This window comes from Lissotriton helveticus, chromosome 12 (genome assembly GCF_964261635.1).
Source record: "Lissotriton helveticus chromosome 12, aLisHel1.1, whole genome shotgun sequence".
Lineage (NCBI taxonomy): Eukaryota > Metazoa > Chordata > Amphibia > Caudata > Salamandridae > Lissotriton > Lissotriton helveticus.
The window spans coordinates 575,674,264-575,691,648 of record NC_136073.1 but is presented as its reverse complement, the minus strand read 5'-3'; the positions used below and the strand labels follow the sequence as shown (position 1 = coordinate 575,691,648).

Below are 17,385 nucleotides of genomic sequence, written 5' to 3'. Positions count from 1 at the left end.
AGGTCCCCCCTTCTGCTTCCGTGTTCTTGTAGCAGGTGGATACTTCAGTGTTCCCAGTGGCACCGGCTCCACCACAGCAAAGGCCCATACTGCTCTGGTTGGCAGGAATCCAGCAGTCCAACTAGCAGGCCCAAGCGTCCATGGCACTCCTGCTCTATACCATTCAACAAGTGTCTCTGCTAGGCATGTTTGGGAGTGCCGTCCCTAGGCGTAAAGTCGTCCGTTGCTCCTGTCGTCACTGCCATCACGTGGGCCCTGGCTTCCCCTCTCTCTTTGCATTCTGATTTTTTAAATAAAGTGTGCTCTCTTGAGCACAACGATCCGTTCTGCGGTTTGAGTGTCCCTGCGGCTCCCCCTAGCTTGTCGCCCCTGCAATCTGGGACTGCGCTTTCTCTGCCTACAGACTGAGGGAAAGCTCCAAGGGGCGTCCAAAGCTGCGCTCTTCTGGTCCACTTTCACCTAGCGACCACACCTCATCAGGGGAAATGAAGTGGGCGGACCTCCATGGATTGCCTGCAGGCAGACTGGCAACAGTAACATATAGTGTAGCCCCATGACCCTCAATTTTTGTTTTACTGTGGTGAAGGACTGCCAGAGGCAATGCACCTTCTTGGTGTGCTCTGGAAAGATTCGAATAATGTGGTTTGCATATCTGGGGTCACCCGCTTTTCGGACCGCCTGTAGGATCACATCTTTGTCACGATAATAGAGTATTTTAGAAATCATTGCTCTCTGTGGCACTCCTGGGGGCAGCTGGGGGGGCTAGCACCTTGTGAGCCCTCTCTATGACACATAGGCTGCAGCCGTTTGGGAGACGGTCGTCAGGATCCATTTCCCAGAAACAACTCAGGGCTGGCAGCCTGGACTCCCTCAGGCAACCCCACAAATCTCAGGTTCCCATGCCTTGACTTTCCCTCTGCGTCTTCAACCCAGTCTTCCAGGCGTCTAGCGGTCTCTGACAACGCTAAAATTGTGGCCCTAAGATTTTTCATTTCTTCTTGCAGGAGAGATACAGACTGTTAGGATTCCTGTAACCTCTATGCTACTTTACATAGGTCGGTCGGCAGGAGGTTAACATCCAGGGTGATGGTGTTAATCTTATTTTCAAGCGCAGACCTGGAATGCTCGATCGCTGTAAGTGTTTAGATCCCCAAAGGGGTCTGGTGCCGTAGCCCTTGTTTCCCCACAGCTCATCATAGTTCAGGTGAAGTATACTGGTCCATTTTAGTCTGTTAAGTGCTTCTGAATGGTCTACCCTTCCCCCATACTGGTCAGCTGGCTGATGGGCCTAGGGTGCTTCCCCAAGGATATCCACTCTTGGAGGCAGCGTGAGACAGGGAGTTATCGACTCTGCAGTTCTGACAGCCCCTGGCCTCTCTGCTCCCATTAACTTGGTCAGCAGAGGTTTGTCGCCTGGTGCATCCTCTCTTGGCAAGGCCAGTCACTGCTGCTTTGCCAAGATTATTTGGGAGGCCTTTCCTCATCTGACAGTGGAGGTGGGAAGCCCCTCCACCAGCCACACCCGGATTCCCAGTTGTTGTATCTGGACATTCCGTGGGGTCAAACCTGCACACCCCCCTCCCACATCGCCTTCTTGTTACTGTCCTCTGGGGGTGGGGGTGGTTTCTCAGCAGCTAGCTCAAAGCAGCTGCCACAACTCAAGGAGCTCTCGCTGGGTCCTCTGTCTCCCTGTGGCCTCTGTGTGGGCACTCAGCACTTTTACCAGTAAGGAAGTATGGTGTCAAGAAGGCATCCTCCTCTCCAGGAGCCAGGGTCTGAGCTTCCTCGCTGCAGCTCCCACATGTCATTGTGGATAGGGTGCCCATGTCAGCCATTCATCCGCCATCCCTCGCCCAGCCTCTCCATGTGGACTCTTTGTAGGGTCCAGCATGGGAGACAAAATTTCCCACATGTTCCACTCGCCGGCCCAGTTTGGCCTGTTGTTCTGGGGAGATGGTTCACCACAACTCTCAACCCCCCCCCCGGTCCTCCCACGGGGCCCACCACCTCCTGCTGCCCCAGCGTGTGGGCTACCTCTGCATCAGGTAGGAGAGCCGCACTTTCCCAGTGTGGCCCCCTCAGCTCTTCTCCTCACTGGGAGGTGGGAAGGGCTCTTGTCAGTTCCCGCTCACCTCCTTCAGCCTTTGCGGCCCTCCAAATCGGTCCAGACATGCCTGGGAGCCAGTACCAAGCACCCTACATCGCCGGGGCTGCCATTTTGACAGGCGGCGGATTCATGGCTGGCTACATCGGCTCTTGTGGCCGGTGGGTCATTATTCGGGCCCGTCCTCAGACCGCTGATGTCTACAGTGCTAGGTGCTGTAGCATATTCTATGGCGCAGGATTTTGCAGGATTAATGCTGGGGGCTCAGGAGCCAGCAACTATTAAGTGTGGTCACCATCTTGCCGGCACACGCACCCCTTTTGTACGTATACCTGGATTTTCATCTGTACACTTTTGCTTGAACCCAGCTTGATCGGCATTTAGAATTATGGACTTGTACTGAAATGATATATTAAGTACCTCAAACCCTACTAAGTGCTTGCTATGAGAGACAACGTCTAAATAATTATTCCAGAGCTTAAAGTGATTTTCTCAGTTGGTGGTATAATCACAATGTTCAAATTCCATATTTGAGTATGTTACATTAATTTACTATACCTTTCGACTTTCACGTTTCATTAACGAAGCCTCCCATTACAATTGTTTTGTATGCAGCAGTTTTAGGCCAGTCATAATTCGCTGACCATAAGCTCTACCATGAGGAACTGATAAAATCAAGGCTGCTAAGGACACCTGATGAGAGGTAAGAGTAAAATGCCCCATGTGTCTCCAAAGCCAGTGCTGCATCAGTGTTGGCCCAGATGAGAGCACCAAGAGACCATAAGGGCTCATTCAGTCCGAGTTTCAACAAGATCCTCAACCAACCATTAGTAACTTTAATGCAATGCCCACGTGCTGGTAATGTGACCTCGGTGCTGTAGAGAACTGCTTCCATGTCAGGAGCAGCACCCATGTTTTCATGATTACCAGAGAAATTGAGAGACAAGAAAAAAAAAAAAAAAGAATGCTTGGCATGGCAGTGCCCATATGGTGGGATTCTCTCCCAAACACCTTATAATAAAAGCGGTGAAATCTTGGATCTCTAACTGTATTCAGGCAGCCCGTGGAGTGGTGTGGCTCACTGGTTAGAGGCGGCAGACCCGGAAGCAGAGAACGGCCCGGGACCAGGGTTCAATTCCCGACGCGGCAGGGTCGTGGACCAGGGTCAGCGGACTCGACAATTCTCGCCTCGGTGCCTACTCTAACCAGGGATCACACTCGGCAACTCTGGGCATTAAGCTTGCCTCATCTCTACAACGGCCCCCCACAGACGCCGGGGATGCCTGGTTTCACCTTGGAGAAACCCAGAAGGGACCATCTCACAGGGAAAGCCAGGACGGGTTCCCCAGCGGTCTCCAGCGCCGGGACGCTTACGGGCAGCCGTGCGCTTTACAAGTCCAACACATTTACATATGCGCACATGATGCACATAGGTACATGGTTAGCCAAGTAACAATAAGAATTACTGCAAATTGTTATCAATTCCACAAGACGTCCTGAAGTTACTACACATTTTACTTAATATGAACACAATTTTTTCTGAAACCATACCACTTATTGGATATTACACTTACTGTGTGATACAGGTGTTGGATGATTCAGGCGTTCTACTGCCATACTACCATTCAAGTGGACTGTTCAACCTCGATACCTCATCAATGTTTAAAATGAGTTACAAGTTAGTTCAATGAGCTTGCAGTAGTATCTTGCTTCCAAGTTTCCAGGGCCACCTGTAATACTGGTTATAATAATTGCCTACAGACTCTACAGAACTGGCCTGATGCTTACTCTGGTTTCTATTGCTGCATAACTATAAGTAATCAATCGCAAAATAACTGCATCCTAACCACATCATAACTGATATAACTAGAGGCCATGAAAGGCAACAAAAGACGCAAATATATAAAAGCGGAGGAAGCCTGTGCAGCCTGATTAGCCAAAGGATGCGCACAATACTTTTTCACTCCTAAAAGGGCATGCAAAAGCCTTAAGGTGAAACCTGGTAAGAAAAAGCAGGACAGTCTTCTCAACAGAAGTACTGCAACTCTTCACTAATTACCAGAGCCTTTAAGTTAACAACTTCAAATGAGGGAATAAAAAAGTACTACAAAGTAAAAAGCGAACAGGCTGAGAGTGGGGGATTTTGTTCTCCCCCAGGACCCTTCGAATCAGATTTTAAACTTTACCAATTTCAGTGGAAAGAGCGCGCTTCAACCAATCATTGGAACAAAACAAAAGGAAACAACAAAATTATGAAATCTGAGGTGGAAGACAAACTATGTTGTGGGACAAAAGGAACAAATGGAGACTCAAACGAAAGTGGGCTCAATAATCAAACAGGCCAGTAAAGATGACGACAAGGAATCTCATGATATAGATCCCCTGCTCGTGGGGAAACAAGTGAAACCACCATGGCCCCTATCTCCAGAAATTAAAACAGTGCCCGTTAAAAGGTTTGAAAATACACAAATAATTAAGGGCTTAACGTTTCAAGAAATGGGAGTGTGTATAGAGGGCCACGATATTAGTAATGAAATTGTAGGGATGATGAAATCACCAGTAATCGTGAGCCAACCCATCCCCTCAAAACAAATGTAATCAACAAGGGGGAGCAAGTAGGTCTCATAGGAGCTCCCATGACAATGAAGGCTCCCATGAAAAATTAGAAGAACAATACATTAAGGACAAGGAGATGGATCTGTTTGATCCACGAAAACAAGACCAAATTCAGTCACCTACAATGATAACGTCATAAAAGCCATTGATTAAAAGTGGGCACAGTGAAAAGAAGATAATTGATAATGAGCATGATGTGCAGACCGTAATCAAATGCGCTCTGCCTTGTAAAACCCTGGAAAGCCCACAAAAACTAAACAGCATGATTTTAGCCTCCCAGACTAATAATGGCCACAACTCTGGCAGGAATGGACTGGGATGGGATGGTGAAACACGATGGACAAACCCCTAACAGCTATTGGCCAAGCTGCATGCAGATAAACTAGAGATGCAAATAATCATTTTACACTCATTGGCAACTTATATTAGAAATATTGATACTCGGTTGGGCAACTTGAAAGCTATGATCATCAAAGCCCAGCATTCTGTCGACAAGTCCACAGACTTCTGTTATTGCTCACACTTATTAGGGGAAAAAATCTGCCCTTCCGGGAACAATGTCAAAATTGGTCCAAGAATGTGAAACCATAGCCTCCAAACCTAGCTCAAGAGAGAAAGCTGATAAACAGGACAGCCATGGCAGGGAGGCACCTTGGCTAAATAGAGAATGCCTGTCTGTTGCTGGGCCACTGGAACAACTTTCTGAAACATCAAGCACTCAAAACCGACTTCACAAGGAGGATGAGTTAAAATCCCTAGATGAGAATCAGAGCAGGCATAGCAACAAACAATCTCTCTAGGAAAATAAAAGGAGCTTACGGAAATTAAAGGAAAAACTAAACTGCCACACAAAATCGGCACATAAGGTATACCCTATATTCGAAGACTACCGGCTGTGAGAAAGAAAATGACCAAGGACCAAACAAACGATAAAAAAAAAACCAAAAAAAACAATAAGGTACCCGAAGTAACATCAATTTCAGAAAAGAACAGCTTACACAAGAGGATCAAGGAATTGCTCCCCTCAACGGTCTAAACAAACAAACCGAGCAGAGGGTACCGGAAAAAATGCATCAAGCTACAAACAAAGATGTGAGCACGCCAAAAAAGATGGTTGTTGCATATTCCCAGACAGAAGAGATGTAACAAATGTCTGGCAGCTCACGCCAGTCTACAGAGTTGGGGGAACCCAAGGTCCCAGCATTGCAAAACACATAAATGGGGAGGGGGCTAACCCGATCCACTCCCCTTAGCAGGGAACAGCAGGCAACTGATCACCTGGTGCAAAACATTAAAAACAATACTATTGACCCCAGAAGATCATAGCAATAGAAAATAACAATAAAACTCAAGCAAAGGACACTGATCTCCCCATATCAAATATACGTTTTTGTACTAACCACATCGTGCGCAGTGGTAGGCACATATGGACGTAAAAAATTGCATATCGCCACTACGATAGTAATCGATCAGCCCACCTAGTAGGAGCAGAGGAAAATGTCTATCCTGAGGTCGCAAGTATACCAGAAGGCGATCAGGGTGGAAGGGTAAATTCTCGTGAAGACCTTCTCTCCTATACGTAATCAAAAGATATCCATGAAAGGGAGAATTATTGGGTGACCTTAATATTTTTTAATAGCAATGTACTTAAAATGTTAAAAGCCCTTCCAGGAGTAGATATGATAGAGTCGAAAGATCTTGGATGTATTGCCTTACACCGGGAACAAAGGATTACCCAAGGGAAGCAACTAAACTAAAGGTCAGACAAGCAGAAACAGCAGGCGAGCGGATGGGCAGTCAAAAGTGTAGGCTCAATGGGGGACTGATATCAGTAAATTGATAAAGCCAAAATAATCATTAATTCTTGCTAATGCACGCTACACCAGAAATAAGAGTCTTTAAGCATAGGGTTGAATTAACAGAAATGACCGCTCACTGATTTCTGACATACAAAAGGCTATAAACGCCTACTTATCCAAGGTAAGGGAAAACCAAAGAAGAACAGTAGATTGAACTTCATGAAGCCTTTAAAACAGAAATCTCGAACAGGTTTTGAAGGCTGGTGCAGAAACAACCCAATGGGAACATGCAGAGTGTGGCACCTAGCATTCTGGCAGCAAAGTGGGTTGACTAATTAACAGACCTATATGCCACATCTGATGACGGAATGTGCGAGGATATCTTGTCTGCCACTGGTGCCTGGCATCATTTGGAAATTCAGAAAGAATGGAAGGATAACCCCTTTAATATAGATGGAATAAAAACATTAAATGCCTCACTTCGCCTCGCTGGTGTACCACAGCCCAATGAATAACAATGACAGTGATTTTAAATGATTTTTGTGGATGAGCAGTGTTGCATTAAACAAAAAAAACAACCAGACTAAAAGGAGAAAAAAAGTACGACAAACTAATACTTGACTCACAGTCCTAAAATCACTCTGTGGCTTTATAAAACAATAAGACAGAATAAAAAGTTTCTAATTTGAATTTGTAAACCTAATGTCATAAGCCCTGGCATGCTAACCAAACATAAAAATACATTCACTGGAATTATTTGATGTAATATGCTTTGCTTTAGGACTTGCATGTATTCAACAGAAAACAGAGACATCTTACATTATTCTAAGGCAGAACAGCTTACTAAACAACGTGAATATTGCAGAAAGAGAACCTGCCATCTGTTAAGAATTCTAAGCTGCTGAATGTGGAAGTGAAGGAATGGGTGTTTATAGGCAGCTTCCTCGTCACGTTGTCATGAACCTGCCAAGAGGTGAGATTGGGGGCTAGCGTTTAGTGTCGCAAGTAGTGATGCTGAACTTGCAGCAAAGACACAAGCAGTAAACAATTATTAATAATAATAAAAAAAAATGATTTGTACACATTCGAACGCTAGCAAAGGAAACTGCAACAAAACATGCTGAGAGGGGCGGGTGGTGATGTTGGGGGAACAGCTCGGGAAAATGAAGGGTCCTGGGAGCAGCAACATGTGCCTGCGAGGAGAGAGCAGAAAGAAAAAAGTAGTGCACTGAAACTAAAACATAAGGCCGCTAGTTAAAGGATCCATGCAGCAGGGGCAGTCTGAAGGGTGGAACAAAACAGCCAAAAGGCCAGATAAATGTATACTATTAACCAATGAAAACGAAGGGATTTGTAAAGACGGACGAAAGAACCAATGGAAAGCGCTGGGCATGTTCAATGCCTATAGAACTTAATACCACATGTCTCGAAGACAGCACATGAGCTGCATAGGCACGACCTAAAAAGGCTCAACAAATCATACGGGCAACTTGAGACTGATTGCACTTCTTGACGTGGACAGTAAGTGCCTAGCCAAAGCTCTTATCTCAGAGTTAAAAGAATAGGGCACATCGAGAGCCTTAATTCCCATTACACAACTAGGGTTTAGATGAGGGAATAGTACCGAAAATAACTTGGTTATCCTTGCCTCTTTAATTGAAGCCGCAAGCAAAAAAATGACACCCCATCACTCTATGCAGCATTCATCGACTACACTAGTGCATTAGGCAGAGTCCACAGAGCGAGGCTCTGGCACAAGCGTCATGACTGCTAAGAGCCATAAAGGGTTTGTATGCAAGGACCTGGGTGAAAGTTAAAGTTTCAGCCAATAGAGCAACATCAAAAAAGATCTGGACAAATCAAGGGTTAAAGCAGGGTTGTATTCTGGCAATCCTGCTATTAAATCTCTTTTTGGCAGATATAAATTGAGCCCTAGCTAAAGTGAGAGCATTCCCCCCTAAGCTCGCAGGCGTCCACCTTCAGTGTTTACCCTATGCTGATGACACTATTATATTTCACCACACAGCCATAGGCTTGCAGTGATCCTTAGGCACTCTGACCATTTATTGTAATGATAATAAAATCTTAATGCCTTGAAAACTAAAATAATGGTCTGAGGAAACAAAACTACCAACAAAGCCAAATCCCATGCTTCAGGTGAAACTAGAGCAAGTATTAAACATTAAGTATCTGGGTATTCATTTTAATCAGCACAGCTTGCATCAAGCACAACTCTCAGTATTAAAAGGCATATTCACATCCATGATTATCAGCTTTCAAAAACGAAAAAAAGGCTAAGCTTATGCCAACATTGTTGTATGGCTTGCTGATATTCAAGGACAGTTAAGCTACCTGGATGGAAATACTGCACTGCTGATGCTACAGACAGTTATTTCAGTTGCCTGATGCCACTCCATTGTCCCAAATCTAACTTGAATTTAGCGTACGTAAGCAATCTATCATGGCAAAAGCAAAGCTCCTAGACTCAATTCACTTTTTGGGTGCCTGGGACTTCCTTGACCTAAATCTGCCACTAAAACTGTGTTCTGAAATTCCCATAAAAATGCAAAAGCAAAATCTGTCAAAGACGACCAGCATAAGATGGCACTGAAGGCCCATTTGGATCTGTGTGCAACATTTCATCAGTCCATTGGGAAGGCCCTCTATTTAGCCTGCCATATGAGCTCAGGCCAGAAAAAAAGACCTAATAAGGCTGAGACGTGGAATAATACAATTAAAAGCATATAAATATGGACATCTCAAAAGGTCTGCTGTTTGCAATTACTGACTGCGTAACTATAAGCAAGAATCGCTGTTGCATGTAGTATGCCTTTGTAGTGGCTTGAAGGACTTAAGGTGTTAAACCAATATTTCTCCATTTGGGAATAAGGCAATCTAAAACAGCGATAGGCTTTATTTTGAGTGGGTACAATGTACAGTTAACATCTAGGTTTTTGAAGTTTATGAAGGATGCTTACAAGATCTTTTATAAGAGTGCTATTTCGGGAAAAGGTCTCAATATCTTGACTTAACTGGGACCAATGCCTGCCCTTAAAAAATTAAGAAGAAAAGTAACAATTTTATTTTCTAAATGCTTTCCCTTGTTCTTTAAGGAAAACAGGCGGAATTAAAAAAAAAACTGCTTTATTCAAAAGCAGTCCCAGACATGGAGGTCTGCTGACCCCAGCAGGCCACCATCCCTGAGAGTGCTAGCCATTCCCAATGGGGTCGCAAATTGCGACAGCGTCATTAATATTCATGAGACATGCAATTTGCGACCACATTGGTAATCGCTAATGGTGTCTCAAACACTGTTGTACATAGCATTTTATGACTCAATTCGCGAGTCGCAAAATGCTATGGTCATACATCTGGCCCTTAATCTCCTAGGTGAGAGAGAGTGTTTTTGTGTTCCTTCCTGCTCTGGTCTTGTGGAATATCCAAAGTCTCAAATTCTAGAAACTCTGGTGCAAATCTGGAACTCTGAATTTGAGTGATCTTTTACTGATAGGGTTTAGTGGTCTGTATACTAGAATTGTCTAAAGCAGATATGGTTGGGATAATAGCATGCATTCTGCAATTTAGGATTACAACCTGGATAAAGTGTAAAGGGCAGAATGACTTAGAAAAATGTTTCTAGAGCACCTGATCAAATGTAAATCCCACTACCTGAAAGCTTTATTCACTCACTTTGCCAGAGTCCCAAAATGCCAGACCATGCTGCCAAAGCATGCAGCATTATGCATAGATCCAGACGGTACATTTCAAAACTGATGTAGACAGATATCTACCTCACCACAAAATCTGGAGCAAAACCCCCCTTTTTTGTTTTTGTTTATCTTTTCTGAACGCTCTCTATTGCCTTTTCTAGGAGTCTAATGACAGCGTTGTTCTTGAGGATCTTGAGATGCTGCTTTGTATGGCTGATAAAGATCTATGTTAAGATTGTGATAAATGGGTGAAAAGGACTGTATCCATTACTCAGCTTCAACTGTAAGATTTGGTGAAATACCGCTCTCTAAAAGTCTATTAAAAAGAAGGTGTTAATTCACTAGTTATGGTCTCTTGATTGATGGACCTGACCCCTGTATATATATATCAGTGGTCCATTATGATTAATTTATTTGCAGGCGTCTGTTGTAGGTTAATCCCTATTGGTCGGAATGCAGCCAATAGTGTTCATATGACTGATAGTGTCAGGACATATAGACACTGAGGGAGTTTATCCTCTTGAGCTTTGCGCAAAGTACGACATTTCTCCCGTCTTTCAAAAATCAAGGAATCTGATATTTTCCATGCGGTCATTACAAAATACAGAGCTCAACAATTTGCCTGATGAATAAAGCGCTTGAAGGGGCATGTCTAGAATGTGTGCCTATACTGTATATAAGCGTTCTTAATGTTGTGCACCATGACCATCCCAATAGTATGAGGATTTGGCTAGCTGTTAGGAGAGGGATGAGATGATGTCCACTGTCTTTCCAATGAGCCACTGCTCCATCATGCAAGCTGTTCTTTACTTCTGCTTTCTTGTCCTCTGAGAACAGATCCAAAAGTGATGCAATGGTGTGACATATTTGTCTGTTGTAACACCCCAGGCCAGAAATGCAGGACTTTGAGGTCTTCACTGCTACTGCAGTAATGCTCTTATTCTGAATGTGTCAAGACTTTGAATTTCCATACATGTGGAGTGGCATCCTGGGTGGAGTTAGGGTTTCTGGGCTGTCTTCATAGGTCTGTTAAATACGGAGCCTGACTTTGACTGGTGAAGAAGACAGAGTAGGTGTCCTGTACTTTGTATATCTTCTCCAAACTTCGAGCAAGAGCAGCCACATGGCCTGAGACTTTTTTGATACTGGTCCTTTCTCTCATAGGTGGTCTAAAATTACAATGGATTAGACGTCTTGGTAAGATTCCTTGAAATCAAAGAAAACATTACCTTTCTTCAGGGGCCATGGGAAGAAAAAGTAATACCAAGGCTTCCCAAGAATGACAGAAAGTTGCTATTTCACAAAAAAGAGGAATCAATGAAAATACTTTGATCATGTCAAAAACACCAAGTGGGCTCCAGCGCGCTTTAAAGCGCTTTGAACTTTTCTGCCTGAAGAGAGGCCTAGAAATCAACACGGCAAAAACAAAGTTTATGGTCCTAAATGGCCGTATATCATCTGGGCATGCTAAACCTTTCAGAGGAGTGATGTATATGAATGGCGCCCCACTAGAGCGGGTTGATGCCTTCACTTATCTGGGGGTCACACTCCAGAGAGATCTGGGGTGGACCAACCAATTAGATATCGCAGTACTAAAACATCATCAGCAGGCTGGTATTCTTCTGAAAAAGTTTAGCTTATCAACAACAAAGGCCATTAGCCCACTATTGGAAATTTATAGGATGAAGGTGCTAAGCTCGACATTGTACGGTGCTGAGCTATGGGGGTTCCAGAATTTGAAAAATCTGACGCTAGCAGAAAACGAATTTTTGCGTAAAGCAACTAGCGTCCCTATAAGTACTCCTTTAACACCTCTAATGTGGGATCTTGGGCAAAAAGCGGTCCAGGACCTTGCCGCTCTACGGCCCTTGCTGTATTGGCGCCGATTGTGGACCACAGAGGAACTCCAACATTATGCACAGGGCTTACGGGCGATTATGACAAAAGATGGCTCCCAAAAAATTCACTGGCTGAAGTCTATTCGGTCCCTACTAACTAGGTTGGGACTGCGAGAGCTATGGGACGATCCGACAAAGGCTATATTCCCTTCCAAGAAACTTTTGAAAGTATGCTATTGGGAGATGATAAATGCAGAAGTATGTATAAGGGGTTCTTCCTCACACCTAACAGGCCGTTTCCTGGAATTTAAGGCCCAACCGAAACTGGAATTGTATTGGGACGCCATAGAGAAAAATCAGGACCGTAAACTCTATTTTCAATTTAGAGTAGGCTCCCTTCCAGTTAGGTCTTTTACAGCCAATTGGGCAGGGGAAAACGGTAGGGACAAATGCCCTAAGTGTGGTGAAGAACGAGAAACAATAAGTCATCTTCTCTTTTTTTGCCCCTTATATTCTGCACCCAGGCCATGTGGGTTAAGCCTATCTGCAGAGTGATTGGTACACGAAGGTAAACTGAGGCTTTAAGAATTTTAAGTAGCGATCCCAGCCCTCCAATTGCTATTGCCATGGCTAAATTTCTGAAATGGGCTTGGGTAATCCGTATGCGCCTTGTTGCAGAAGGGCTCTGATTATTATTTGTAGACTGTGTATAAATATGTGGGCCTACTCAATTTGTGTAATTTATGTGCAATACCCCCTGTACAGTTAAACATGATGGGTTTGGTTTTATGAACTTAGTTTTTATGCATTCAAAAATAATTGATATTCGACAATTGTCTACAAGTAGTTTAATTCAAATCTTAGATATTTATTGAATGGTTTTTAATGGAATTTTATACTGAAATATTGTGATCTTATGTATGTTTTATGTATGCTTTTATGACTTAATTGTCGAATAAAGTATGATGAAATTGAATATACTTTGGGTGGGTGTTGCTTTGACACTACATAGTTGTTGCACTCATATCCTGTGGGACAGTTAACACTTAAAGGATATTTATGCTCATCTCTACTATAGTTATGTCTTCTTTATAGACTTTGACGTGTCTCAATGAAAAGTTTGTGAAGCATCATCTTCATCTTTTATGACTGAAGATAGAAGAACTCTGGGTCTGCATAGGTACCAGAATCTCTGCTTGTGCTGAAGCATGAACCAATTTTATGGTACAGGGCATGGGGATACCTGACCCAAAGGCAAAGATAGTGCAAGTTTAGAGTTTGGCTCTGAAAACCTCTTAGTCATCCAACATCCCATGCATATAACCCAAGAAAGTCTGTGAGGTCTTTTTTAGGAGCAGCAGGGACAATGTTCGTCATCGAGTGCACTCTCGGAGGGCGAACACCAATCTCTACTCTATCTTTTGGGAGCTGAGCAGAAAAAAATTGGCAGATAGACCACACATGAAGAATATTGTAAGAGTTCAACCAATAAACTTACTTCAAGCGTAGGTCATAGATAAACCCTTTAAGGTAACCCGTTTTAAATTAAAAGTCATTTCTTAGTAGGTACATCATCCAAGCTGAAGATAACAGCACTCTTACATTTTGAGATATGCAAACTTTTCTTTCTCTAGCTTCCCAAAGGACCATCTTAGATGAACGGAAACTTGGGGAATAGGAAACGTATAGGCAGTCTCTTTCCTGTGGCAGAGTAGGAGAGGATGAAGCTGCAGAAGCTGTATCAGTTTTAATCTTTAAACTACTATAGAAAGCACCGAATTAGCAGGGATTTCGACAGGGATCTCCTTACCCATGAAGTTCAGTAGTACATATAAGAGCCTGTTCTAGCATACTCAGCTAACAGTGCCCTGCAGATCCAGTTGCGGAGGTAGATAGGCTACAAACACTACTGTGTTAAATATGTGCGTTTTGATACGTCAATGTATGGCATTTTACCAAGGATTTCATGCCAGCTAACTGAATTACTCAAGAATGTGAATCTATGAAATATCAAATTATCAAGAATCACACAGCAACACTTAACCTTTTAAAGAAGCAGAGCTCCAACCTCTAAATTGAGGGCTCTGCTGCAATGTAAAATGTGTTTTGACACAACAGTTCTGGTTGCTCCTGAAAGACAGTCAGACAAATAAATACTAATGAATTACAGGTCCAGTGGTCCAGTCTTTGGCGAACGGACCAAGGATGCATAACCTTTGTTACAGGGCTGCCTCACATTTTTATCACAAGACGACAGATTTTGTGATGAATTTTTCTCACCTTCAACGTAACAAACAGCTCTTCCACAGTCAGCACTTCCTCAGTCCCAATGACAAAGGCACCTTCCTCACCCACCATCTCCATGTGACTTAGGAAGTCCCACATCTCCTCAATTCTCGCCAACTCGAGAGGACCTTTTGCACCTGATAAGAAGGACAGAAAAGGACAGGTACAGGTTAATATTCAGCACTTATTGTGAAACAGCTTGACTCTAGTAGTCTCTAGACATCTAAATTCTATGTATAGATTGGTGCTTAGTTTGTACCTAAATGTATATTACATGTACAATAATGCAGGATTGAAGTGCCAAGAGAGGTTATTTAACAGAAAGCTGGGTAGGCAAAAGGGCAAAGAACAGAAAAATGGGTTATGCACCCTATATGAAAAATGTCTATGTATTTATTCAATTTTAGAAGCCATGCAGCCATACAGGGTGAAAATTATCCAGACTTGTCAGTGAAATGGATAAGATAAGTCACCCATCGAAGTACTAACATAGGCCTCCAAATTTTCCATGCAGCCCTAGTTACACCCACCCCCTTTTTCAATCATGAAAGTGAAAAGCAACCAAGAATTTAATGAGAGATAAGACACTTTGACCTCACCAAGGATATGAACCAGTCCATTAACTAAACATAAGGAGTAGGTAGTTGTTTAAGAATCTAAAAGAGCTTTAGACTCACAATGGAAAATTAAATTGCTAACAAAATATCATACAAGCTGCCCACTTAGACATTGGTCCATATGTGCCACATAGGTTTGGGAACCATGAGCCTCGTGCTAAAATCCTTTAAAACAATTCCCTGGGTTTCCAGGATGCCTGTCATTTTCAACGGGGTCTACCCAAGACCCATCAGCCTGGTGGTGAAATCATCAAAGCGCCCACCAGTCACTCGCCTCTTATGGCCGCTCACGGCTTGTACCTATCTGCTATGGCAGAGTGAAGAATGTATGCAGTATGCAATCCTTGTGAATGCAGTGGGCTCAGGCGATGTCCCCAAGAGCCCCCTGCTAAGAATTATTCCTTTGGACACATGCCACTGTGTGTGGCCCTGCTATCTCACCTCACTTGCAATATGAGAGACTTTGTCCGCCGACAGTGCACAATTCTGCTGCTGCCTGCGTGTGATCTGCAGCCCAAAATGGCTGCTGCGGCAGGCTGTGACCACAGGTTGCAAGTAACGAAGAGATGTGCATTCTAATGAGGTTATGATAGTCCAGTGTGATCACGCAAGGCCCCGGTCACTGCCAGATTTGTTGTGCTAGGGCAGACAGCTGTAGGGAGCAGGTGCCACTAGTTTATTATGAGGCACATGGTTGGCATGTTGTCCATCCTAAGAAGGAATGGACTACCTTGTCGCAGACAAGCCAGTAGGCGGCTTTGATGGCTAGGTGAATAGCCATGAGCTCTACGTAGTTGATGTGCCTGCCTTGGTGAAGATGAGACCATGGGCCTTGGACAGTCATGTGCGCCCCATCCAATGTTCTATGCATCAGTGGAAAAGATCACCTACGAAAGTGTTTCCAAGAAAGGCCTGCCTAGCAACAGGTTGTTGCTGTTCCACCTCCGAAAGAGTCGGGTGCTGGGCTTTATCCATACTAGATCTTCCCACCGACCCTCTTCCTGCAATCATGGCTCGCAAAGTACTGTTGGAGTGGGCACTTGTATAATCTGGCGTGCAGGACAATTGCTACTCAAGATTCCATTATACCCAAAAGCTTCATTACAGTTCTTAAAGTTAATGAACAAAAAGATTGAAAAAGACAACAAAAACTGTTCAATGCCACTATCTTCTGCTGGTTGGGGTGTGCTTTCCCAGTTCTAGCTTTAAAGAATAAGGCTAGGAACGATTGGATCTGTTGAGGTAGGAGGTGGGACTTTACTTTGACCCCTAAGCTGTGAAGCATGGCTAGCACTGAGTGTATGCTGGATACTGCTGTCTGCTGCTCTAGATCAACTAGGCGTAGAGATATGGTAAGGCATGGATGCCCATTCTCCGTAGATGAGCAGCAATCACTGCCAGAGTCTTGGTAAAGAACCATGGAGCTGTGGTGACTACAAAGGGAAGTATTGTGAATTGGTAGAGCTGTTCACCTACCACAAACTAAAGGTACTTATAATGGGAAGGGTGGATGGTTAAGAGGAAGTAAGCAGACTCAAGGTATAATGCTGCCATGAAGTCCCCATGTTGGAGCAACAGATGATGTCCTGCAAGGTTGTAATTTGGAAGTGCTCCGACAGGATTTATCAAGTCTGCTGTCTAAGATCCAAGATGGGCTGGAAGGTACCGTCCTCCTTTGAGATAAGGAAGTACACTGAGTAAACGTCTTTTCCCTGCTTAGGCATCCCCTGCAGGTGTTGTAAGATGGGAGGAAGCCAGCATTTGGGAGTGGAGGCTCCTGTCCTTGAGCCACCTTTGCCCCTGCCTTTGTTGCCCCTGTAACTCCCTTAAGTACCCCCTACCTGACTAGGAGTCATGAAACTCATGCCTGTAGTTGGCAGAAGTAGGTTTGGGAATGTCTAGTGGGTGTCGTTTTCTTGCCCTTAGATGGTTGTCTACGAAATGTGCCTCTTGGGGTGGTGGTGGACCGGAGGGCATCCATAGAGTTCCCAATCTCAGTATCTTTTTACATTTTCTCTAGCATTTCATCAACTTGGAGTCCAAAAAGATGTTCGCCGCAAATGGAATGTTGAGGTGGTGTTGCTGCACCTCTGGTTTAAGCCTGAAATACAAAACCATACATATCTGTGCAGCAGGACACTGGTGTTTACACTGCACACGGCGGTGTGCCAAGTGTTGTTTGTGTATCAGGGAGGTGCTGTAGGACTGCCTCAATCACCTCCCAAGAAACCGGTCATAACGTGACAGTAGAACCACCAAATTGGCAATGCACCCTGATGGTTGCGCCAATTGGAACACATTTGCCAGCATTGTAAGCATTTGCTTTCATTATATGACAGTGGTTTTCCTTCTGTTGCCTGGGCTAAGACCCTTGTTCGGGCAATATGTACAACAGGGAATCTGGGAGGCTCTGAT

At 44.0% G+C, this 17,385-nt stretch overlaps 1 protein-coding gene across 1 annotated transcript in view; it reads right to left on the bottom strand.

Annotated features, from left to right (window-relative positions):
* SETD6 (SET domain containing 6, protein lysine methyltransferase) overlaps positions 1-17,385 on the bottom strand; it is a 216,345-nt gene that overhangs the window by 18,467 nt on the left and 180,493 nt on the right. The window contains exon 8 of the mRNA XM_078671270.1: positions 14,348-14,490. Coding sequence (XP_078527396.1) covers positions 14,348-14,490 — 143 coding nt within the window. The remainder of the gene's footprint in view (positions 1-14,347; positions 14,491-17,385) is intronic.